A 24,682-nucleotide genomic window follows, 5' to 3' on the forward strand; every position below is an offset into this window, starting at 1 on the left:
TTTCTTTGGTTTGAATCCAAATCCTCGTAAATCATAGTGGGTGTGCATCAAATTTTATTTTTAATACTCAAAAATTCTGCATTTGTCTTTTGGGGGACTGAATATTGGTGTAGTACTCAGTATCAAGACATTTTGACTTAAGATAAGATTTCTGTACATTTAATAACAAACTGTAATAATAGCACTGAAATACAGTTTATTCTGTTGTTTCACCTCATTGGTCCGTGTTGCTGCGTGTTTAATTGGTGCTACCTTGATATTTTAAGCAACTGGGGAGATTTTAATAACGCAGGAACTTCAGGACATTGTACTATTTATTATGATCCAAATACATTCTACAAATTAGAACTGCACACATACAGTTCACTTACTGATATACCGGGTCTACAATTTATGAGGCTGCGGTCAGCCTGCGCTCTGTTGATGTGGGCGGGTGTTGTGCGTTCTTCCGGTGGATGACTGGTGAATCAGTTTCAGTGCTGCTAGTAACAGCGAACTACCACTATTTCTCGTCACTAATACTTGTTATTACATTAATTGTTCTTAACTTAAACCACAAAAGATGTTCAAGCGACTTCCTTGTGCTTGCAGGCAACTTCACGTCTCGTTAACATGTTTCGAAATACTCGACGAAGCTCTTCTTGGGAAATTGCCGAAATCAATTGTCGAATATTTTCTTTAAGTGCTTCTGCAGTGTGCGGATAAATTGTAAACGTTATGTAAATTTTATACTTAGACCCTTTTTCCAAGAAATGACCGATGAAGAAAAGACTTATGATTTCTTCATGCAAGACAGTGCTGCAGCTCACACAGCTGATCAGTCAATGTTAGCATTAAAAGAAGTGCTTGGTGAACAAGTTATTGATCAGTGGCCTCCGCGTTCCCCAGACTTAAACCCGTGCGATTTTTACCTGTGGGGCATGCTGAAGAACCAAGTTTATGTAAACAATCCACACACTGCAGAAGTACTTAAAGAAAATATTCGGCAATTTCCCAAGAAGAGCTTCGTCGAGAATTTCGAAACATGTTAACGAGATTTGAAGTTGCCTGCAAGCACAAGTAAGTCACTTTGAACATCTTCTGTGATTTAAGGTAAGAACAATTAATGTAATAACATGTATTAGTGACAAGACATATTCGTAGTTCGCTGTTACTAGCGGCACTGAAACTGATTCGCCGGTCACCCACCAGAAGAACGCGCACAACTCCCCGCCCACATCAACAGAGTGCCGGCAGACCACGCAATGCAAGCACGACCGCAGCCTCATAAATTGTAGACCCAGTACTAATTCTCATACTTTCCACCTTCTTCATTCTTTTATATTTATTCACAGGAAGTTTATTAATTATAATCACAGAAATTAAATTTAATTATCTAAAATACACCAAATGCGTAAACTCATCAATTGTCAGACATCATTTATGTTGATGTAGCGTCAGCAAATACTAATGATTACATAGGACTAGCGAAACTGAAGCGGGCTAATACGCAGTCCGACCGTGTCCTTGCCGACTTCTGCTACCATACATATTGCACACACTGTTCCCTTGAACTGAGGCATATAACTTGCCCCACACAACGGGCATTTCTCCTCTGCCTTCCCACGATAGATGGGACGATACGTCCGGCCACAAAGTGAAAATGGGTTGTGCTCATCGTACTGCAGTTGGTGTTCATCTACAGGATTTTTATCACAGGCCTGGAATTAGAGTGAAAGAAAGTTAACTTTGCCAGCACATATCTCAATGTGAGAATGATAAATACAATCTGAATATTTATCTGCTTGAAGACGGCTACCTTTTGGGATGTTGAGCCAGGTAACCTGGTGGATATTAATTTATGTTTCAAATGTTGATAAACTTCTATCAGACTACATGGCGCAACAACCCAGAAGACAACAATCTTTGTCTTTTACAAATACAGGTAGCCCTCGTTTTACGCCGGGGATGCGTTCCTGGACAAACCGGCATAAATTTAAACTCTTTTATAATGTCAATCGATGGGAAGTCAATGACATGTGTTCTCAGCACCCAAACATTGATGAGTAATATAATGGCATTACATTTAAAGCTCTGAAATAACGTAAATAAAATATATTTTATACACTTGCAAACGACAATTCGTTGGTCCCCGCGATTGACTGCGATTCTTTCACGTGATTGATGTGTACAGTCATCTCTGCTGTTATGCGATAGTTGCATTCATGTAAGACGCTGACCTCTAGAAAAATAACCCTGGTACCTCCGCAGAGATTAAATTAGTCCTTTGAAAGTCTAAAGCGCCAGGAATTAAATTGCATAAGAGCAAACTCACATATGCAAAAATTCGCATTTCACAAACAGATTTTACCGATTCATCGATCTCATTAGAGCAAATTTGCGTTAACGAAACATACGTAATTGCAGAGATGACTGTATTTATAATTTTTATTCAAAATCAGCGATGTAAGAATTACGTTTTAGTATAAGAATCAGTACGAGATACATTGTAAATCGTTATAAATAATAGTAAAATATATTTTTGCACTTTTTGACTTGCTGGTTTCAAAATTGGCATTATTCTGAATCAGGGTAAATCGAGGCTACCTGTATATTTTAAAATTACTCACAAATGATACATGACTGTGACATAACATACGCAGTTAAACACCGGCTTTTAGCCAAATCCTAAATCAGTCCATGGTATATTTGTGGATAAATTAGCACTGTGACAGATATTTCAGTTGAATACTTCAGTGTTTCCTCAGCTAATCATCTTTCCATCAATGATGTATACTAATAAGCCAGCATGTTATCACAACCTCAGTCCTCACTTTGGGGCTTCACCTTGGACTGGCACATCTCTGGATTCAGAGTAATAAACTTAACTTTTAACTACGAATGGTATTTTTGGCAAAAATAGCCAAAACAATACGAACAACAGTCTTACCTGCAGCATTTTCTTAGCGTGCTGCACCACATCTTGGCGAGGACCTTGTTCTAATAAACGCCGCGCAAATGACGCTGCAGTCTTGTAGTTATTCAGTTTGTAGAAGAGGTTCATTGCTGTGCGGAGAGTAAGGATCTGATGGACTGGCTGAAGGTTGCAATGTGTAAAATATGCTGCCATCTCACACAAGCGTTTCTGATCCTCTAAAGTGGCTTTGGGCAATTCCTTTCTCGCTGTCTCCATTTTTAGTCCTAGAATCACATTCACAAACACACACACAAAACAAAATGTTAATTAATAAATCAGACTGCAAAACAATATTCCCACCTTCTTACATCTGCAAGCACTGATGCAAAGGACATATAATACATTAAGTCAGACAGTTAAGTCCCCACTTAATGGTACCTGCACCTTGTCGTGGTGGTGGGGCTTGAGTACCTCAGTGATCCCAAGAGCTATGCTGGCGGTAGCATAGCTACTGGTAGGGCCTCCCTAGCCAGATTGGTCGAGGGGGAGAGGTCAGACTAAGACAGGTGCCCTGGTCCTCCAAGTTGGGGATTGGTCACAAGGCCAACAACCTTGCACCGTAAAAAGGAAGATGCTTCAAAACCTCAATCAAAGCCTCCAACAGAATAGGACCGAATAGAAGAGGAGAACTGAGGAAGCCATGGACCGAATACGAAGCGGAGAGCCATAGAAGAAGAACTAAGAAACCTCAGTGGGTCTCTGAGGCAAGATTTAAACCAGGGACCTTCAGAACATGAAGCAGGAATGCTATATAACACAATACATACAATACACTGCACTACAACATTCAGCACAGATCATATGTTTGTACGTTTATATTTCCAACTTTTGAATTGCTAATGCATAGTTTGCAGTTAATGGCAACAAAAACTATACTAGTCTCCATGCAAACAGCATGTACCATACCTAGAATGTATTCTCTGCAGATATGAAGTAGATGCTGTGCCTCTGTGACCTCTTGGCGAGTCTCTACAACCAGAAGCGGAATGCTCAGGACCAGTACATGAAACTTCTCGATAGCCTCGCTGAATTTTCCACCCGTCGTCAACTGGTAACAAACCTGTGGCAACAAGAAACTATACAATACGTGTTAACTCAGTACTTACCGGAATGTGTCTAAAAATTAATCAGGTAGTTGGTGTTTTACAGTTGGAACAAAATTCTATTTGACTGATAAATATTAAAATGTGTTGTAATACCAAGCCAACAACAGTTACTGCTACTATAAAACACTACTATTAATGATAATGTAATGATCTGACAACACAGTACGTCAAATGTTAATGGTAAAGAAGAAGATGTCCCAGTGCCCAAGCACCATACAATAAAAGCAGATTCATGTAATTTGTTATAGAAGTTAGTCCTAGATAAATGTTACATGGTTAGCTTTACCTCCAGGGTACTCGTCTTCAGACATCAGGCACCCTAATGAAGTATGGGGAAAAAAAACTACAGGGAAAACAGGTGTTATGCTTAATAAAGACAGGCCAAAGAAAAGGACAGGAACACAGGGAGGAGAAAAAGACTGAAATGTAAGATTAGAGGTTTTCACATTGGTGAGTATGAAGATTTCTGTCCTCTGGGTTGATGCGCTGTGTAAACTGGTAGATGTTTACCCTGATGATGGAGGCAGTATGACCTCTGAAACGTTGGTTAACATTGACCAGACTACACAGCACAACAACCCAGAAGACAAAAATCTTAAGACTGAAATGAGTGATGCATATATTCTGAGATGGGTTAAAATGTCATTATGATATGTACCTGCAACTTTTGAATCAGGTCTGCCAGCTTGATACCAATGGCTGGTTTTCCACCTTTAGGACCTGCGTCCTTCCAGTTACGATGTGGGTAGCCATACAATGGTGACAGGGATGGGAGAGCTGTGTAAGAAGTATGTGAACTAGAAAATATACTGAGGAAAAGTGTATGGTATGGCCTGAAATCCACCACGCCAACCTAAAAAAAAGGGGGGTTACAATATTATTTATTTAATAATAAGTGCCCAACGTTATATCATCACTAATTTAACAGCAGCTTACATTATATGTTTCTTTTACATCATTAAAGCTATGTTCAAATGTCCACAGAATAGAGCACATGTCATGAAGCTCCCATGTCACTTGCCATTATCAAGAATTGTTATTATGAAGGTGAAAAGATGAGAGTTGCAGAGTTCTGACTACCCACCACATAAGTAACTAAGAAAATAAATAAGTAGTCCTATGTTCTAGAGAACTAGCCTAAGTCTATGGAGCAAAGTCTTCCTGACAAGCTCGTCGTCACTCAGTCCTGAAATGGAATGCAAAGTTTCTTTGCCATAATGACAAAGGCCTGCTTTTAGAGAATACATTCCTTATTCTTCATATATCTACCACTGAAACTTCAGCAAGTAAATGTTAATAAAACATTTTATATGTGGTGATAAGATCAACGGCTCACCATGCTCTAGAACAGTTTATGAGAATGGAAAGGTATACAGGCATGTTCTTGCAAATTCTGAATAAAAGTTTGTAAGTTATATTAGACAACTTCTGTTTCCACCTTTTTAAGTCACGTGGTCTTAATATCTTCTTTAAATACCGTAAATCAATATCAACATATCGCAACATGCATTAGCTCTGTGGTGCTCCCTGGGCTAGTAGGCAATGGGGTCACAGGATTCTGGTCAAGTTAACAGCTTCTATTCATGCAACTGTCATATTAATATTTCCAATTATACAAAGAATTACTACATCAAGGTTTTGTATTTTCTGAAAATTTATAACCATACATCACTAGATTGCCCTATTGCAAGTGACACTAGTGTCAGTCCCACCTCACAAATTTGTCTACCGTGTTGGTATTACTGACTGTAGGAAATTTAAAAGTATGGTTTTAGGGAAGTCCCCAATGGCATTACGGCCATACCAAATTTCATCCATATCTATCCAGTGGTTCTGAAGTTGATTCACGTGGACAGATAAACATGACTAATCCCTATACATGTTCATTTTATGCATATCTTTCGAAGAAAGCATAATCAGCTTCAGTTGTAGCATTCCAAGTGTAATCTGGAGTACCTATTTTAGATATGATTAAACAGACTCATGCTTTGCTTCTTATGTATCTCAGTTTAAAAACCAGAATGGGTTACACCTTTCCTATATGTAGCTTAAATGCACAGGATGAATAACGTTCAACTTTCAGATGTATTCACTGTGAAGCTGGTGTACAGAAAGGCACGCTACTAAAATTATTACCTGTTCATGTAGCAATCTGAATGCAGACTCAAATGACCCGGCTAGGATATGATCAACAGGAAGCTGTGAATTGTTCACCCACACCTGCAGTTGTGACAGTCCCTTTGTTGGTGGCACGAAGTAACCATCATCTGCTCCTGCTACAGCTGTGCTCTCCAGCTCAGGAGGCAACACCAGATCCTCATCACCCACATCCCAGCCACTGCCTGCAGCAAAATGTTTTAACTAACTAACTAACTAACTAACTAGATGGCTTACCAACCCAAAGGTTCATCACCGAATTAACCAAAGCTCTCCACCGGACCCTGTCCTGGGCCAACAAAATCCAGTCTCCTTCAACTCCTATCTCCCATAGATCCCGCCTGCCATTATCCTCCCATTTATGTGTAGGTCTCCCCAGCGATCTCTTCCCTTCAGGTTTCCCAACCAGTACCCAGTGCACACCTCTTGTCACATCCATGTGCGCTACATGCCCCGACCATCTCATTCTTCTTGACTTAATCACCCTGACAATACTGGGGGAGGAGTACAGATTTTTAAGCTCATCATTATGCAGTTTTCTCCACGCCCCATCGTCTTCCCTCTTAGGCCCAAATATCCTCCTCAACATCCTATTCTCAAACACCTGCAATCTGTGTTCCTCCCTCTGAGTGAGAGACCATGTTTCACACCCATACAAAACAACAGGCAAGATTATTGTTTTGTATACTTTAATTTTCAGGTTCTTAGAAATCAGATGGGAAGACAAAATATTTTGAACTGAGAAGTAGCAAGCATTTCCAGAATTTAATCTCCTCCTAACTTCCTCATGAGTGTCATTTTGATTTGTTATTGTTGTTCCCAGATATTTGAACTTTGTAACCCTTTCAAAGGACTTATTAGCTACCCTAAGATAATTTTGCCCGCCTGTCTTCTGATGACGAGATACTAACATGTACTTAGTTTTTTCTGAATTTACTTCTAGCCCCACCTGTCTACTAGCCTCTAGTAAAACTTCTGCGTTCCTCTTTATTGTATTCATATCGTCCCCCAATAAATTAACATCATCAGCATATGCCAATAGCTGATGTGTCCCATTCAATTGCAAACCCTCCTGCCTACCTTGGACCTTCCTGATGGCGTATTCTAGCGCAAAGTTAAAGTGCAAGGGAGACAAAGCATCTCCTTGTTTTAGACCGTTCTTGATGAAGAATGTCTCAGATACTTATTTACCTACTCGAATTTTGCTACAGGTTTCATTTAAGCACATTTTTATTAGACTCACTATCTTCTTTGGTATACCAAATTCAATAGGAATATTAGATAACACTTCTCTCTTCACAGAGTCATAGGCTTTTTTGAAATCTATAAATAATTGATGTACGGTCCCACCGAACTCCCATTTTTTCTCTAGTATCTGACGAATGCAAAAGATCTGATCAATCGTTGATCTGTTTCGTCTGAACCCACACTGATGATCCCCAATAATTTAATTTGCATATGGGGTTAATCTTGCCAAAAGAATGTTTGATAGAATTCTGTATGAGGTTGATAGCAGCGAAACTCCTAGGTAATTACCACAGTCAGTCTTGTCCCCCTTCTTATGAATAGGAATAATTATGGATTCCTTCCATTGTTGTGGCATCTCTTCCTTATCCCAAATTAACTGAATAAGCTTATGGATCCTCATATGTAACCCTTTGCCACCTGCTTTAATTAATTCTGCTGGAATCTGATCAATACCTGGAGATTTATAACTTTTCAACTTCCCAATGGCTAGTTCCACTTCATCTAAGCTAGGTTCTGGCACCAACAGTTCAGCTGTATGTATTTTAATCTGTCTAATATCACCAGTCTCATGAACATTTAAGAGCTCACTAAAGAAATTTTTCCACCTATTCACAATTTTTATTGGATCTGCAAGCAAATTGCCACTATCATCCTTTACCAAATTGGTCTGGGGTTGATATCCTTTCTTAAAGTTATTAATGCTTCTGTACAGGTCTCTGATATTTTTTTCCTTATTATTTATCTCAAGTTCAGCAATTTTGCCCTTCAGATATTCCCTTTTCTTATTCCTAAAGGTTCTACTAGCCTCACATCTCACATTGCATAGATTATCCGCATTTGTTTTGTTTGGGTCCTGCAACCATTGAAATTATGTTCGCTTCCTTTGATCTATTAATTTGGAACATTCTTCATCAAACTACGGTTTATTTGCAGCAAAATGTTTTACATATAATAAAATAACATAAACTCATAATGGTATAACTGCTCCATCTGGTGTAAAAGAAATTCAGTACCAATAGTCAGAATTAGCCAAATTATAGTTTCCAAGTTTTATAATAATTTGTTTAACACATTGACAGATTTGAATAAATACTGCAGCTCAGCAACACACTAACCAATCAAAATAATTGTTCCTTCTTTTACATTTTCTAGTCTCCTAACTTCAAAATGTGTGTAAGATATATGTAAATGTAGTATATTAGTAACTTTTACCTTCTGGATCACCAGATGCACCAAGTTCACGTTCCTCATCTGCACCAAGACCGTCTTCATCTAGCCCCAGTTCGGCGTCAACTCCCCAGCCTTCTGTAGTGGTGTCCTCAGCGGAATCTGGAGCCAGTACACTGCTCACCACACCGCTCTTTCCTCGTGTCATGGCTGCACCCTCAAAGAATCCCTGAGAGTTTCAAAATCACTGTTTAATATGACATGTGTTACAACACACCCGCCCGCTCGGCTAATTTATAGTTGACACATTCCAACAGGCACAAAGTCAATGTTGCAAAGTCCTTCTTAAGCGGCCCATCTATGTACGAGTCTGACTTGCAAGTCTGGCTCGGCGAGCTTGACTCGTGAGCCGGGCTCGGATATATTTCACCACACATGCATAGCAGACTCGGCTCATGACACCCCATCCACAAACGAGTTTGGCTCAATGGAACCCAAGCCAAGCCGGACTCGCAAGCCAGACTCGTACGTGGATGGGCCGCTTTACAAAGCTAACAGTACACTCAGCTAGTCAAGAATTTCCCTGCCTTTGTGGAAACCAAACGATCATTACTGTGTTCACAAGAGCCTGCTGTATGAAAACTATATACCTTAGATACTGTGAGAAGAGGCCAGTTTGTCTCTGCCTGCATTACTGGTACAGGGGGTTTTAGAAGCTTTGCATTTGGCCGTATTGGTGGAACATTATTTTCGTTTATGGGAGACTGTGATTCCACGAGTCCGTGCACCTCTGCGGTCAAGTAACTGAGCGAGTGCTGATCACAGTTCTGAAACAAAAATAAAAAGCAATTTCGGATTCATTAGTATTGTCATCTGATTTTTTTTTCGTATCCAGTACACACCATTCAGCATGGTGTGCATTGCTGGTTAGCAGGATTCACGACCCATCAGTACATGAGTTCGACTGGGACAGCGACATTTAACGCTCCTGCTGTGACCCCCTTTTTGCAAGATGATGATGAAAGTGGAGTAATTGTTGGGATGCCACAGAGAAACTCGGGAAACCCTGGAGGAAAACTCCGTGATGCCTGGACCACAGCCTTGCCCAACACAAGTTGTAAATCTGAGCACCGCCGGGAATCGAACCCGGGACCCCAGTATTACAAGCCCAGCATTCTAACCGCTAGACCACCGTGGCAGTTTTGTCATCTGATATAAATGTGGAACAACCACAAATATCATATGTGCACACACACACACACATACTCATTTTCATATATTTTAACACCTGCTGCCCGATGTTATTCGGAAAATATTCCAATATTATCAATATTCTATGTAATATTACTCTGTTCATAGTAGTCTTCTGGGCTGTAACATCATGTGGGTATTTGGAGGAACATACTGGCTCCATATTTAGCCCTGAACATGGAGTCAGTATACTTCTCCAAAACACTGGCATCTACTGATGAGTCTCCACAGCACTAAAACCCATAAGAATATCATGACAACACTGTTAAAATAAACCACAAAACTGTAAATAAATGAAACAAATATATAATGAAAATGAAAGGATCCAACTAGTACCCAAGTGTCAAGAGAACTTTCTTGACATTTCTACATTATACAGAAATCATAGCAGGCAATCAGAACTTATTTTTCACCCAATGGAAACATGAACCAATGATATGCTATTATCGAAATAAAAACAACAATTTATGTGTGACATATTGTCATCTAAAGATTCAATTTAATGTTATTTTCACTACGACCATTAATACTCAGGTCTTTTAGTGGTTTTCAAATTAAAATGTTATGTTTCCCATTTTCCCAGTGTTTGCTTATTTTTCTTTACTAACCCCAAGAAAAGTGTGAAGGCTCCAACTGATGAAGCTCCTCATGTAATGTCTTGCAAGTACTGCATAGCCATGGGCCACAAATTAATTTTCCAAGTTATATTCTGACTCGGTGCAATCATCAAACTGATCAACTCACCTTGAGAATTTTTACTCTCTCATGGACATTACCCAGGAACAAGGCTCCCTGATACTGGCCAGATATATCCTTTCTTATTTCTGCGATCTTCATCATCTTTCGCAGCTTATCAAGATTGCCCGTAATGAGGTACAAGAATGAGAGTTTGTCAAAGTTCTTAGTTCGCTGGTAGCACATTTCTACAACCTATGGAAAAGGAATGCAGAATTTACAAAATGTGGCAAAAAATATGTAAGACATTAAGAGTTAAACATGAACAAGGTGAAATTAAAAATTCTATATACATTAAACTAGTCCCAATGCTAAATCACTCTCAACATTACATACAAGTAGTTCCAGCTTGACAACAGAAAGGATTATACCCTGGCTCAATGAACATCCAGAATCCTGCAAGCCTGTCATTCCAGCCAAAATGTTAAAACTGATTTACCTCTCAATACTTCTGAATTAATGTGTTTATTATGGCTGGTGATACCTATTCTGAGCTTTAAGTAAATACTGTTGTCTCACATACAATCTCCCTCAACATCACAAAAGTTGTTAAAATAAATCACATTACAGTTTATTGAGTAAATGATTAATGAAGAGGGAAAATGAAACTTACTTGATGATTTCCTTGCATGAGGGCAGCCTGTCCTAGCCTTTCCCAACATGCTTTGTCATCAAGGGCTCTTGCAGCTTCCAGAGCAACTTCAATGTTTCCACACTCAAGAGCAAGACTGAATCGGGTCTTTTCTTCTTTCACGAAATGTAAAGCCACTTCTGGATATCCCTTCTGCTGCAGGTACGCAATGATGGACTGTCCCACCAGACGAGCATTGCGTACCATATGAAGCACCTGAAAATAATAAACATTAACAATTCTATAAAATCTTCTCAGGCAATCAGCCGCGTTACCTGTTTACCGCAGTAAACTGACATTTTGGGAACAAACTATGTCCCCATCTTCAGGGTTCTGATGATGTCGGTTTACTACGGTAACCAGCTAACGCGGTTGATTGCCCGAGAAGATTTTATTAATTGTACTCGCCGCGAAAGTCTCAAAGCCTATACAGTGAAACCTCTATCCATCGTTCCCGGAACTATCGTTTTCCCGGATGCATCGTCCGTTTTGTTCGGTCCCGAATACATCCCATATAAAATAATGTTACATTTGTGTCGCCCAACCAGCACAGATTCTTTTGGAATGAGGGGTCAGCGGTGCAGGGGTGATAGTTGGAGTGAATGGCGGTGCCCATTGTCAGAAATTTTACGATTTTAATTTGGGTGCACTCATATTTCGTTCCAGCGATGCCAGATGGCATGTGCAGTGTGAATTTCTTCACAAATGCTTTTATTATAAGTACAAAGGAAAGGCGAGCGAAACTTTTTCATTCTTGTGGTTCATATCGTGTCTTCTACAGCTACGTTTCGTTGAGTTCGGCAGTAATAGTACTTCCATTTTTCCTGTTATAGTCCGCGAAGGTTGAGGGAGCGGAGAGGAAGAGGGAGAAACGACGAATGCGAGCCCGAACTTTGCCGAGTTTTGCCGAAGCACACGCTGCATTGGCAAAAGTGAAGTCGTTCTTTTATGCGCATAATATTAGTGAACGTGACGAAGAAAACATTTTGAACGTGGAAAGGGCTCTGTTTGGCCTAAAACGTAAAGTTTCGACAAACCAGTTGTCCATTAAAGACTTTTTTGGTAAAAAGAAGTAACTTTGAAAGAGAAACATTGTTTTTTTTTTTTTTTAAATTTTTAATGCTTTCCTGCATCTATCGTTTTCCCGCATTCATCGTTTTTATTTCCCACCCCCGCCGAAAACGATGCATCGAGGTTTCACTGTATTAACAATTCTGTTTCAGCTATAATCACATATCACTAGGCAAGGAAAGCAAGTTAACTTACTTATATGCATTAGCATGTAAATAAAGATTACTAACACAGGGATCATTTGCTTGTCTGCTAACATCCTCTCTTTATACATAACTTTCATACTTTACATCTGAGTATTTTAATTTGCAATTTTACTATAAGAGAGGTGAAGAGAAAATATTACGACTAAAAATGGACCTTCCTAAATTCCCCTTCAAATAACCATATTCATAAACTTACTTGATCATATTTACGATTAATAAGCGCCAACTTGAACTTGAATTCTGTAGGATCAATATTAAGAATGCGTGGCTTGCACTCACGGTCCAGACAAAAAACCTGGTTGCCCTTCACACGAGTGATGTAAATTGGAAGGTCCAGTGTGCGAATTATTCCATGATCCCTGTAAACAAATATGAAGACATCATGAATCTATTCCTACATGGAATTTACAAACTTACAAACAAGTGGTGGGGTGTATGCTGCATTGTGAAACATTGTCTTCTACCTAACGAACACATGCAGAAGTCCAATGGTTTGCACATGAATCAATACCATTCAAATGAATAATGGCAGAAGACGGTGCATGCCGTATGAATTTCTATGTCTACGTTCTCTTTTTCTTTCTCATTTTAACAGTCATCACCAGCAGACATCATGGAACTACTCCACTCAAAATTGCACTTCATGAGACAGCAGGCAATATGCAACTGCACATTCAGTGTGATTGGCTGTCACAAAATTTCCAAGACCAATGTCTTTTGAACTTACATTTTTTAAAATCTGATTGGAACTTCAGAGAAAATTAATTAAAAAACTTTGATGCAACTTATAAATAAAAATTTATGTTTTTCTATTAAAAAACAGGTGCACCTTACATATACACTAGCTTATAATTTCACAAATACAATAAGAAACACATACTTACCCATTGGAGATAGCATATTTGATGTGATTGCTTGTAGTGTAAATAAACACTCCACTATCATCCCAAGCTCCGGACTTCACGCGTGTATTCTCATGAATTGAGCAGAGTGATTCAAGCCGACGATTGCAGATGTTAACAGTATGTTTAGCCAACAGAGCCACGTGAGTCATGTCAGATGACCACACAACATATCGACATTTGGAAATCTTCACCTGTGCCAGAGTTCTAAACAAAGACATGATTTAATAGAATGACTGACACTGCCAATAGCAGTACTTGGATCCACTAGCAGGTACAATATATGAAAACATGAGATGACTAGAATACTTTAATTTCAGTTCTAAACAACACTGACAAACTTTCATATACAATGAAACCTCAATATAATGTACCCAGAAAAAGCTGTGGATTCGGATATACCACGGCTTTCATTGTGTCCGCATTACAATTGCACATGTTTTACGTCATGCTTGTGATGTGGGTAGTGAAGCTGTCCCCTGACATCCAGATTAAATCAAGGTTCCACTGTATGTGTGAACTCTTGTCAGTTAAACCTTGTTATTGTGATTAGTAAATCCAGAAAATGTTAGTTTGTCATTGCCTTGCTTCAGTCGTATACATTGATTGTTAATAGCCTTATGAAGTTAATACATTCTGGCTAGGAAGTGCAGTAAAATAGATTCTTCACTACATGGTTTTTAATATTATATAACCATGACATTAATAACTGTCAGACTGATGCTGTTCTGTGAGCTGCAGGTGTTACTGAATGACGTTACACAAAATACTAAGAAAAGTTGTATTATAGAATGGTTACTAATCATATTCCCACTTTATAAAACCAGAACGATACCAATTTATCTCATTTTGATATCACAACTTAGGAAGGCTAGTCCTGGAATTGAACTTGGACTGCAATGTCACAGCACTCAACTCATAATAAGAATGCAGAATATGGAAACTGGAAGACACCTACAAAAATACAGATAATTTAAGATATGTTCCAGATGTAAAATGGGTACATAAAACAATGAAACAGTGTAACTCACCTCTTCTGCTGAACATCAAACAAGGTTACACCATCAGAATCTCTCAGCAGCAACATTCCAGTTCCAGCATAGAAAATTTCATCACAGTTTGGAGTCTGAACTTTCTTAGTCACCTCATTTTTCAGATTTTTTATCATCAACTGAAAATGTGAATAAATAATATATTATCAGTATTTAAACATGTATCTCAAATTCTCGTATTTGGCAACAGTATATTTTTGTGGTTATACTTTCAATAAATACAATATAATGTTTCATATTTTATGAACAATGAAGCTTTAATAACTCATAATGCTTAACTGAGAACAAGAATGACTTTATCTTTTATATATCAAATTTCTAATAAAAAAAGATGAAAAGTGTATGAAGTGTAAAGTACACACAATTTTCAAATTTGTTTCTTATGATTTTGCATATCTTTGTGGCATCAATTTTGTTTATTATATAGTAGATAAAATCTACTGTTGCAAAGGCAATAAGTCACATCACAGATAGAACAATGCCTGAAGACAGGAACAACTTTTCCTTGTATTTTGTCAAGCATCATCCTATCAAAAGCATGTTTAAAATAAAAGTTATATACCTTAATGATGTCTGTCATGTAGTAACTTACTAAATGATGATACATTTTTTCACAAAATTAATACATACATACATACATCTTTATTGCATTCCATGGATCCATAAGATAGTCAGATGACATTAGGATATGTAAAAAGTCATAATAATAATACATTACATATTATAAAGTACAATTCATTCTATTATACAAATTTCACATAATACAAAGGATTCACCTAAATTAATGATAAGTTACGAATAAATCTACCCATTACATAAAGAAGATAAATTATCGCTTATTTGTAAACAATAGAGATATTCATCCAAGTTTAATGCAAAGAAGGGATTGAATTAATCCAATATGGACCAAAATTAAATTCCACTGATAACTTTTGGTACAAACGGCCAACATCAAACCTCAGTAAAATCCAGTACGTAGTCTTAGAGAAGTAATATTCCAACCCATTATGCAATTCTGTGCAATAAAAATGCATAAACTATATATCATACCGAGTGTGTGCGGTCCAGAACTGCAAAGCGATTCCTTGCTACCCATATGGCAGTGACACCTGATGCACGCTTGCTTTCTGGGGATTCAGGATTCTGACTATCTGAATCCTTGGGAATGCTATACAAGTCATATGCACTGTTCTCCACATTGCTGGTTCTTATACACAGCAGAACAGAATTCTCTGCTGGATTGTATGACATGCTGCAACATACACAATTCATTATTGCTAAGATATTTCAAAACAGTCTTCATAATGTCAATTATTATTAATAATGCAGCCCTTAATCAATTTTTATTATGACATGACATAATTATGAAATATATTAATACCTGTGCACAGGAGTGCGTCCACCACCTCTAAGCTGCATCACAGCTGTATCTTTGGATGTGGTAAAATCTAGTTTGCGGAGGAATCGATCTTTCACATAGTACAGTATGTTTCCATGCACGGCATAAGCTGGACGTTCCCTCTCCAACTGTGTAAAAAATGCATCTCTTATAAATGTAACTTAATAATAATTAAATAATTCCATGTAAAAGACTCTTCAATACTAAAGTACTACTTCCACCTAAGAATTTCATATGGCTGTAACTGACAAGTAAATAATACAAAATATCAAAGGTAAATAAAGCTTCCTGCTGACAGAGATATATTTAAAAGTCAACTCTGTTCACACAAGTATTTGCTGATTTACTGATCATAATGTTTTAAATACTAACCTTGAAAATGATCATACCAGAATCATGGCCAGCAGCAAAGAGATTGAGAGATGGGTGGGCAGCCAAAACCCAGAAACGTTCATGTTCTCTTCTGAACGTATGTAGACAAGTACGTTTGGTCATGTCCCACACACGAATGCTCTTGTCCTCAGAGTTGGAGAGAATGAGCTCTTGACGGGGGTGAAATAGGACACATGAAACATTGTTATAATGACCACGACAAGTGTCCACTTCCCATGCCTGCAATGTTAAAATACATGTATGTTGAGTAAAATATGGCTTATCATTTCCACCAAAGAAATAATTATTATTCAATTTTGGTAAGAAATATGTAAAAATACCAAAAACATGGTATTGTACTAGCTTCAGTCCTTACTTTTGCTTCATTCATTCTCCACAGCTTTAACTGCCTGTCATCTGCGCCTGAGACGATCAGAGGAAGTGTGGGGTGGAAACAGGCCCAGTTCACTCCCCTGTCATGACCCTCCAAGACATGTTTCACAACAGCATCTGCTTGTCCAAACAAGTCTGTTGCTCCAGGATTCTTGAGGTGATCATCTAACCCTCCCGGTCCTGGTGCCACATTCTTCTTCCGAAGGCCTATAATATGGCCACAAGTCTGTCATAACACTCTGAACCACATTCCTACCATCTTCTTGGTACTGCATAGATTTTACATTAGTTCATAGTGTTTTCATCTACACAGTTTAGCTGAAACTATGCATCACTATGGCATTAAGTAAGAACTATGCAAAAAGGGATGTGAAAGTACCATGAATGGCATGTTTTAATGGTTTTTATGAACAGAACTTATTATTATTATTATTATTATTATTATAATAAGAGAATTAACTTACAGCCAGCACTGTACATGCAAAAATCTGACTACAATGGTCTTACTAATTGAAAATATATAAAAGCATTCTAAATTCTTCAGTTTGTTAAAAAGCATTCTTACCAAGAACACATTTTTTCCATAAACTAAATAAATAAAATAAATACAGGTCTTTATTTCTCAAAACAATTATGAAAAAATATTCTGTTATATTCCATAACCAAATTTAATGGTGCAATTCACACGTGTCAGAAGAAGTCCCTCACCCCTTATATCATGCATCATATTCCTATGTACAAACAACAGCTTCTTAAACAAAATAATCAACTTTATATACATGAGAAATCTAGTATGTACAGTACCAGAGCTATGCCCATGTTATTTCACTTAAGAAATATTTCTAGTACACAATACACAGATACACAATTTTATCTGTATTTAAATATTCACTTAACATACATGCCATATTAGAATACTAAATAGTTAAAACAAAATGCATACAGCTCGTGGTATGATTTAAAAGAGATGGAGATGCAGATACAATAAAATCACTTAAAAATAATGTCAATGCCCTTTGAACACCAGAGGTACATTTAAACTTTGCTACATTATATGAAAGCATGAGATACTTAATATTCTTAGGAACTTTATGTTGTACTAATCAAACTACATTACGTCAAAGCAAAGTTATTTTATCTCAAGTCTGGGGTTATCAAAGCAGCGAGTATGTCAACTGTGGTCTGGTTTTCATGCCATGTGATCTTTGTAGGTGGTTGTACCAATGGTTTTGAGGAATGTACCACCTCCATTTTCAGAGTGAAGTTCCAAAACACTGATAACCATTTATAACAGTACATGGCATTGCAACCCAGACAACAAGTAACCAAGCAATTTCAATTATATTTTGTCCAATATTTTCTTACAAGTACAGCAGAGTTTCAGTCTAAAAGAAAGTCCACAAATCTTATCAGTAACATTGTTAAATAACAAATTATTATTATTGTTGTTGTTGCTGTTATAGATGAGACAAGATGTAGAAGAGAATGGGGAAGTTGTAGGGGGAGGGAGGGAGGATGGAACAAAGAGAGAGAAGCAACAGCAGTAACAACAACAACAACATATTTATCTATAGACAGACTTCCCTATTAAAAATGTGTTAGTTTCATTTACAGCAAAAGTACCAAGTTCGACTAATATTCATTATGAATAAAGAAGTCAGGTATGCTTGAGCAAGCAGTTGTTTCAAAAGACACCAGCCACACTACATTCATCAGATCAATGAAGTATGTTGTATTCCAAAATTAAGTTTAATTTACCAAACTCATTACATTTGTAATTTTACTAATATTAACTTTCCCTCAAATCCATCTAATATTACCTTCATGTTTCCTTTGCCTTCCAAATGATTGTTTCTATGGGGTCTCCCCAGAAAAATTCTGTATCCATTCCAAAGAATGACTAACCTACTATACATAATCACTAGCAAAAGAACAATTAACAAGATCTTGAATTATTCATCATCCCAAATCAAGTACACCAGAATGAAGTAGGGAATATAATTTTCATTTGTCCAAAGTAAACACATTTTTGTTACCTTGCACACTAAGTTACAAACTTGATTTTCAACAGAATCTCTTCTTCCTTTTGTCCCTCAAAAACACATCTGCAGTCAAGATATATGTACAATCAGAAAATCACAGTGCTGATGCATTTTTAACCCCAAAGAACAAAGAGGTTAACTGCATTTCCATAATTATTTTAATTTCTGTAGATGAGAATGGTAAATTTTAATTTTTCAGTAGATACAAGTAGTTTATACCTAACATTCTGAGTTCAAATAAATTCATGGTCTTCTTAGGAACTATGTACCAATAATAATAAAGATAAAGATTAAGAAAACGTTAGTGCAAGCAGTACCAAAGTCCCAAAACATTTATAAACAGTCTCTGAAGTGAACATTGCTTAATAATTCACTTATATACAGGAGAACTTCTATATATTAAAAACTATAAATCTGATATTGTATTATGGTGAGCTGCAACAGTTCACAGAATTTTCTAAATACATTTTTTCCTGTGTTATGTACCTCTTCACCTTAACGTTTATTTACTGCAAATACAAATATGTTGTTCCAAAGCTTATCACACTACAGATGTCACTGCATGGACTCAAAAATAATTTTGTATTGTATTTCATTAAATATTCATCATATCAAAATCTATTTTGAACTACTAATTTTAATGAGCTGTAACTATATGATTTGTCACTGATGAACAGATCAATACATATTAGGATAAAGTGATTTTACCAATTTCTGCTCATCAACATTCACACTGAATAAGTTGCCAAACTGCATTGTGGTGATATCATCAGCATGACTGCTACGATATCAAATTCAGTTGAAAGCCTTATGTAAACATTAATTTTTGTATGCTGCATACCTGTAAATTACAATAAATCCCAAACAGCCAGGTAAATAAATAAATATACTAACCCAGAACAATATAAAGAAGCATATACCAACACTAAAGCAACATTAACAAACTGTGAGTTATTTACATTTGGTGATACAACCCAAGTGCAATAGAACCCTCTTGATAAACATTTTAAGGGACTAGATATGAAAATATTCATAAGAGAAACCTACTGAATGCCAAAATAAAGAATATTAAAGTCTTAAATTAATTTTTAAAATTTCAAATAGAATATTGGCATAAAAACTAATGAAACTAACCCTGTAATTTACTTTAAGAACTAAAACTAAACACACCATAAATGGCAGCAAAACTTAAAAGCAATAAAATATTCTGTTTCATTTGTACATACAACAGCAAGAACACAGTTTCAATAATGTCACTAGATACCAATTTGAAAAAGGTGATCTATCGAAACATACAAGTTAAAACATCGCATAATCTCATGATTAATGCATGAAGGTCAGAATTATAAATGCATCAAAACTGAGTTCCATAATTTTAGTTGTTTTAACAGAAAAGTATAATAAGTATATATAACATTTTAAGATGGAATTACAAGACGTCCATGGCTTGCTCGAAAATACTGTCCCAACCAGATAAAACCATGAAAAACTCAAGTCAGGACAGTCAGTAACTTTTGAGACACAAATCAGATACTTCCTGAATATAAGTCTACGGCAATGCCATTTCACCACTCTGCTAGGCTGGACTTCTTAAGAGAGTTCTATTGTAATTTATGTACAACCTTCTCCTCTGTTATTACAGCTCATCCTTTGAATCCCTATTTATGCCCATGCAAAATGTTTCAAAGCAACTGCTTGCTCATGCCCGTACCTTCCAGATTGTTGGCTATACCTGAAATGTCCCACACTCGCACAGTTTGATCGAGCGAGGCGGACACAACGATATCATCAGTGGGATGGAACTGGGCACACATTACATAGTGGTTATGTCCAGTAAGTACACAGATGCATGTACGGCTCTGCCAGTTCCAGATACGGATTGTCTGGTCATCTGACGCACTCAAGATCCATGGATATTCATGATGAAACATTGTAGTGCGAATGTAATCCAAATGACCGAGCAACGTAAAGATGCATCGTCTCTGTTTGTAATTCCACACCTGAGAAAGTATTTTTATACAAAAGTTTAAATTAGTCATGTGTGTGCAAAACCCTGTTAGTAAGCGAAATGGGGAAACATACAAATTGTAATTAGGACTCAATACTAATTCTGAAGGATGTAATGAAAAGATTCAAGCTTTCTCAGGTTCAAGGTACGGGTGGTAGTATGTAGAGGGAGCACTGTACTGGCGTTAATGCAGGACATAAGTTTATAGTTGAAACTGCATACATTTGAGCATGGTCCAAAAGAGTGTGTAAGCATATACTTCACAGACTTCTCTCATACTTCAGAGTATATCACACACACTACAGAAAAGTGTTTATCTTTTAATACAAACCTTGATCTTATAATCATCTCCTCCTGACACAAAAAGTGGCTGCTGACTGTGGAAGCAGATTCCACGAACTGGACCATCATGTTCATCAAACTTGTCCAGCAGTGTACACATTCTGTAGTCCCACAGCTGAATCACTCCATTGTGTAGGCTGTGGACAAAACCATAAAATTAAATGTAGGAAGGCAATGTAATAATCCTTATTCAACTTCTCTTCCCTTAAAATACTGGACTCCTTTTCACAATTGTCTTATTGTATACGCATATGGGCAATGCAGAAAGATTATTGTGAACGCAGAAGAGCGGTTAATTACATCTTTAAAATTAAAGCAACTCTATCTGACTTTCAACTAACATCCAAATTACCTAAAATAGAGATAGAGGCTTTGTGACAGGCCGATCCCTCGTCCAAGGAGTCCTACTGAATGTCTATAGATCAAGCCAATGAAAAGTTGGGACCCGCAGTGCCCAGGCACTTGAAGAACGGGTCGTTCCCAGTATCCCAGTACTTCATATCATGAAAAGATGGAATAAATCATTCATTCATTTTAAGGCCTTGCTTTCTTTGTAACAGCAGTGACTTCACTGTCTTAGGGCTTCTATTCTAGAAGACAGTTCCCACATTTACGGTTGTGTAACTTCAATCGGGAATTATAAATGGTAATTTGCTACACAGTCCCCAAGTGAATTTGATATGCCTGATAGAAGAGTAAAGAACATTCAAGCAAAGCAACTGAACCAGAGAGCAAGGACAGTGAGAATTTATGCAGCTATTGATGAATAACACAAGGGACAATACAGCTGAAAATGTTTATTTCTGTATATGCAGCATGGACCTTTCAGAACAAGCATTTCAAATCCTGGTTCACAAAATACATAAACACTGAGATGAACCATTTAAAGAAATAGTGATAAAGATCAAAGACATTACAAAACAGGCCTGAAAAGACTCAGTGATATTATCAACTTTCTGAACCATTGTTAAATGTGTATAAATACGCCTGAATTCAAAATGTCCCCAAATACTTGGACCCATGTCACCGCACACCAACTGAGAATCACTGCAATGGAGGTAAGCCAATGTTCCTATATATCACAATACACATGTGATGGATTTGTTTTTTAGTTTATTTCATAATTCTTTCACAACCACAGCGTCAAGCAGGAGAACAACTTCAAATGACAGGATGGAATAATGTGAAAGGAGATGCCTGTGGCCTGTTTTAAGGTATTAACCCACAATGCAAAGGGACTAAAGAAAAAACTCAAAATAGTTGGCCTCCAAGCTGAGACCCAAACCCAGGAACTTTCAGATGCAAAGAAGAATCACCTGGTCATGACATTCTTCCTCATTCAGACATGTAGTATCTTTTGAAAGTGAGCAGGAAAAAGAATGATTACACTTGCAACTTTACCTTCATACACAGGTTCATTACCGAAATGAGGAGAAAATCTTGTCCGAACAAGACCACTGAGCACAACTTGAAATTACAGCACAAAAAATTATTTATTGAGCAAATGTAATTACAATTATCATGGCCTAATGCTACAACAGAAAGTACTACAATGAGGCCTCATTAATGAAATCATGATCAGGAAGCCAACGCCCTCTTTCACTCCATTATCAACAGAAATTAAAATTAGAAATCTAAGGAAGGAAACAATAAAAACTATCACTTCCATTATATTACTGGGATACTGGGAACGACCCGTTCTTCAAGTACCCGAGCACTGCGGGTCCCAACTTGCTCGTTGGCTTGATCTATAGACATTCGGTAGGACTCCTTGGACGAGGGATCGGCCCATCACAAGGCCTCTACCTGTACACAGGACAGCACAACACACAAAACGCGGACAAACATCCATGGTTTGAGTTGGATTCGAACCCGCGGTCCCAGCGACCAAGCGCCACAAGGCCCACGCCTCAGACCGTGCAGCCACTGCGGACCCCCCATTATATTACACCATAAAATAACAAGTCTACCATACATTTAATTTCACAAATGGAAAGAAAATATTAGCTCTTGATTCGTTTTTATTTAATGATCACATTAGAGTCCCATTATATAGGTTAGGCAGTGTCACATGGTAAGACAATCTGCGAGAGTGATGGATTGTAGAGAATACAGAAAAGGTTATCATATCCAATTTTAAGATCCTATCCCAACACATTCCTGGGAAATAAAGAATCAAAAAAAAGGTCGTCTCAAGCGCAAGATACCAAATTAAAGAAAAATTGTTACAATTTGACCATAACTATTTATATTATTTGTAATGGCTTTCAGTCATACCTAGGATACAAATAAAGTCCTATGATATATATATATTTATATATATATATATATATATAAACATTTTTATTATATTAGGCCTACCTGTATTCAGAAATATTTACTAGTTTAAATCAACAGTCTGTTTCTAGTTTGTTCTAAATAACGTTAAAAGATACCCAATTCTACAGTAGTAGATCCTGAAGGTCTGATAATGCTAATAGCTGATACTGAGCCAGAAACAGCCACTTTTGACACCCAAAAGGTCTCTCTGTCTGTGACCAATTTCAATGTTATACTTTTACCTGTTTCTCAATCATCCAAAACGAAGCCCGTCTTACGGAACATCAAAGACAAAGCAAGACAGCAAAAACAGAAAAAAGATGTTAAGGCCATCTAAACCCATCACTAGCTAAAAAGTAGTCTGCGAAGGAATTTGATCCTGGTCCTATGTAAGGCACAACACATCCTGTACGTCTAGACGAAAACAGCTGTAGAATACAGGACATTAAGAGAATGGAATGTCGTCCGACTTGAATTGGGAAGTCCGTTCTTTAAAAGTCGTCATGTCACATTCTCACCAGTTCCCTTCATGCTGATTTTTTTTAAAATCATTTTACCAACATTTCACAAATAAGATAAAACGTCAAAGTAATCATGTGCTGTACTCAGCCTCAGTATCTTACTTTCTTTATTTCAGACGTGACAATTACCAACCAATTCACCAACCAACAAGAAAAGTTTAATTAAACTCGCCCTCTCTCCTTCCGCTGATCAGATTAAATAAAATAATAATGCAATTTGCTTGGTCACCAGTTCTAAACCAACATTTGTATCCCAATAACAATCAGAATACACTGACACTTGCAATTTCCCGTTTACGAAATCGCGGATTTTTTTTTTTTTTTTTTTTTTGGGGGGGGGGGGGGGTACAAGCGCTCGGACTTTCAACCTGTGTCGTTTCTTGTACGAACGAGCTCACGATGCAACTACCTCACAAGTCAACACTAACGGAAAACCAGTTCGCCTTGACCACAGGCGCTCCACATTTTTAACTGTTCTCAAGGATTACTTCTTTATTTCTTCGCCTTGCCCAACTCTTCGTCTTTCGTTGGGGTTGACTGCGAGGGCGAAATTACAGTGTTACTTATAATGGCGTCTGGACACACAGAGATAAACTATTATGTGAAAGATGGGAGATATAGTATTAGTTTTATATAAGTTACCCATTGAAAGACCAAGAACTTAACATGTTCAAGAACTACAGAACACAGAAAACATCTGCGTAAACCCGAGGAACGAAACTTTTGTCGTTGGGAGGTCAGTTGCGTTTTCACTCTTAGCACTATTTTACTTCTTAGCTATCTGTAAGCCTGGAGCGGTTCAAC

The 24,682-nt window shown here is 37.4% G+C and overlaps 1 protein-coding gene across 5 annotated transcripts in view; it reads right to left on the bottom strand.

Moving 5' to 3' along the window:
• Positions 1–296: 296 nt before the first annotated feature.
• Positions 297–24,682, bottom strand: part of alphaCOP (coatomer subunit alpha) — a 46,176-nt gene continuing 21,790 nt past the window's right edge. For 3 of the 5 annotated variants that reach the window (XM_022062019.2, XM_022062020.2, XM_022062022.2), the window contains exons 2-19: positions 21,028–21,175; positions 20,400–20,688; positions 16,630–16,853; positions 16,254–16,493; positions 15,864–16,009; positions 15,533–15,734; positions 14,462–14,601; positions 13,413–13,637; positions 12,725–12,887; positions 11,234–11,467; positions 10,630–10,815; positions 9,285–9,461; positions 8,680–8,863; positions 6,199–6,404; positions 4,721–4,915; positions 3,863–4,016; positions 2,930–3,180; positions 297–1,700 (exon numbers count right to left, since the gene is read on the bottom strand). In XM_022062019.2, coding sequence (XP_021917711.1) covers positions 1,464–1,700; positions 2,930–3,180; positions 3,863–4,016; positions 4,721–4,915; positions 6,199–6,404; positions 8,680–8,863; positions 9,285–9,461; positions 10,630–10,815; positions 11,234–11,467; positions 12,725–12,887; positions 13,413–13,637; positions 14,462–14,601; positions 15,533–15,734; positions 15,864–16,009; positions 16,254–16,493; positions 16,630–16,853; positions 20,400–20,688; positions 21,028–21,175 — 3,601 coding nt within the window. In that variant the 3' untranslated portion in view covers positions 297–1,463. The remainder of the gene's footprint in view (positions 1,701–2,929; positions 3,181–3,862; positions 4,017–4,720; positions 4,916–6,198; positions 6,405–8,679; positions 8,864–9,284; positions 9,462–10,629; positions 10,816–11,233; positions 11,468–12,724; positions 12,888–13,412; positions 13,638–14,461; positions 14,602–15,532; positions 15,735–15,863; positions 16,010–16,253; positions 16,494–16,629; positions 16,854–20,399; positions 20,689–21,027; positions 21,176–24,682) is intronic. The other 2 variants (XM_022062021.2, XM_087355879.1) reach the window with 1 other exon arrangement.

The sequence above is a fragment of the Zootermopsis nevadensis genome, unplaced genomic scaffold (assembly GCF_977971745.1).
Source record: "Zootermopsis nevadensis isolate Lab colony 2312 unplaced genomic scaffold, Znev_1.0 Znev_ptg000025l, whole genome shotgun sequence".
Taxonomy (NCBI): domain Eukaryota; kingdom Metazoa; phylum Arthropoda; class Insecta; order Blattodea; family Termopsidae; genus Zootermopsis; species Zootermopsis nevadensis.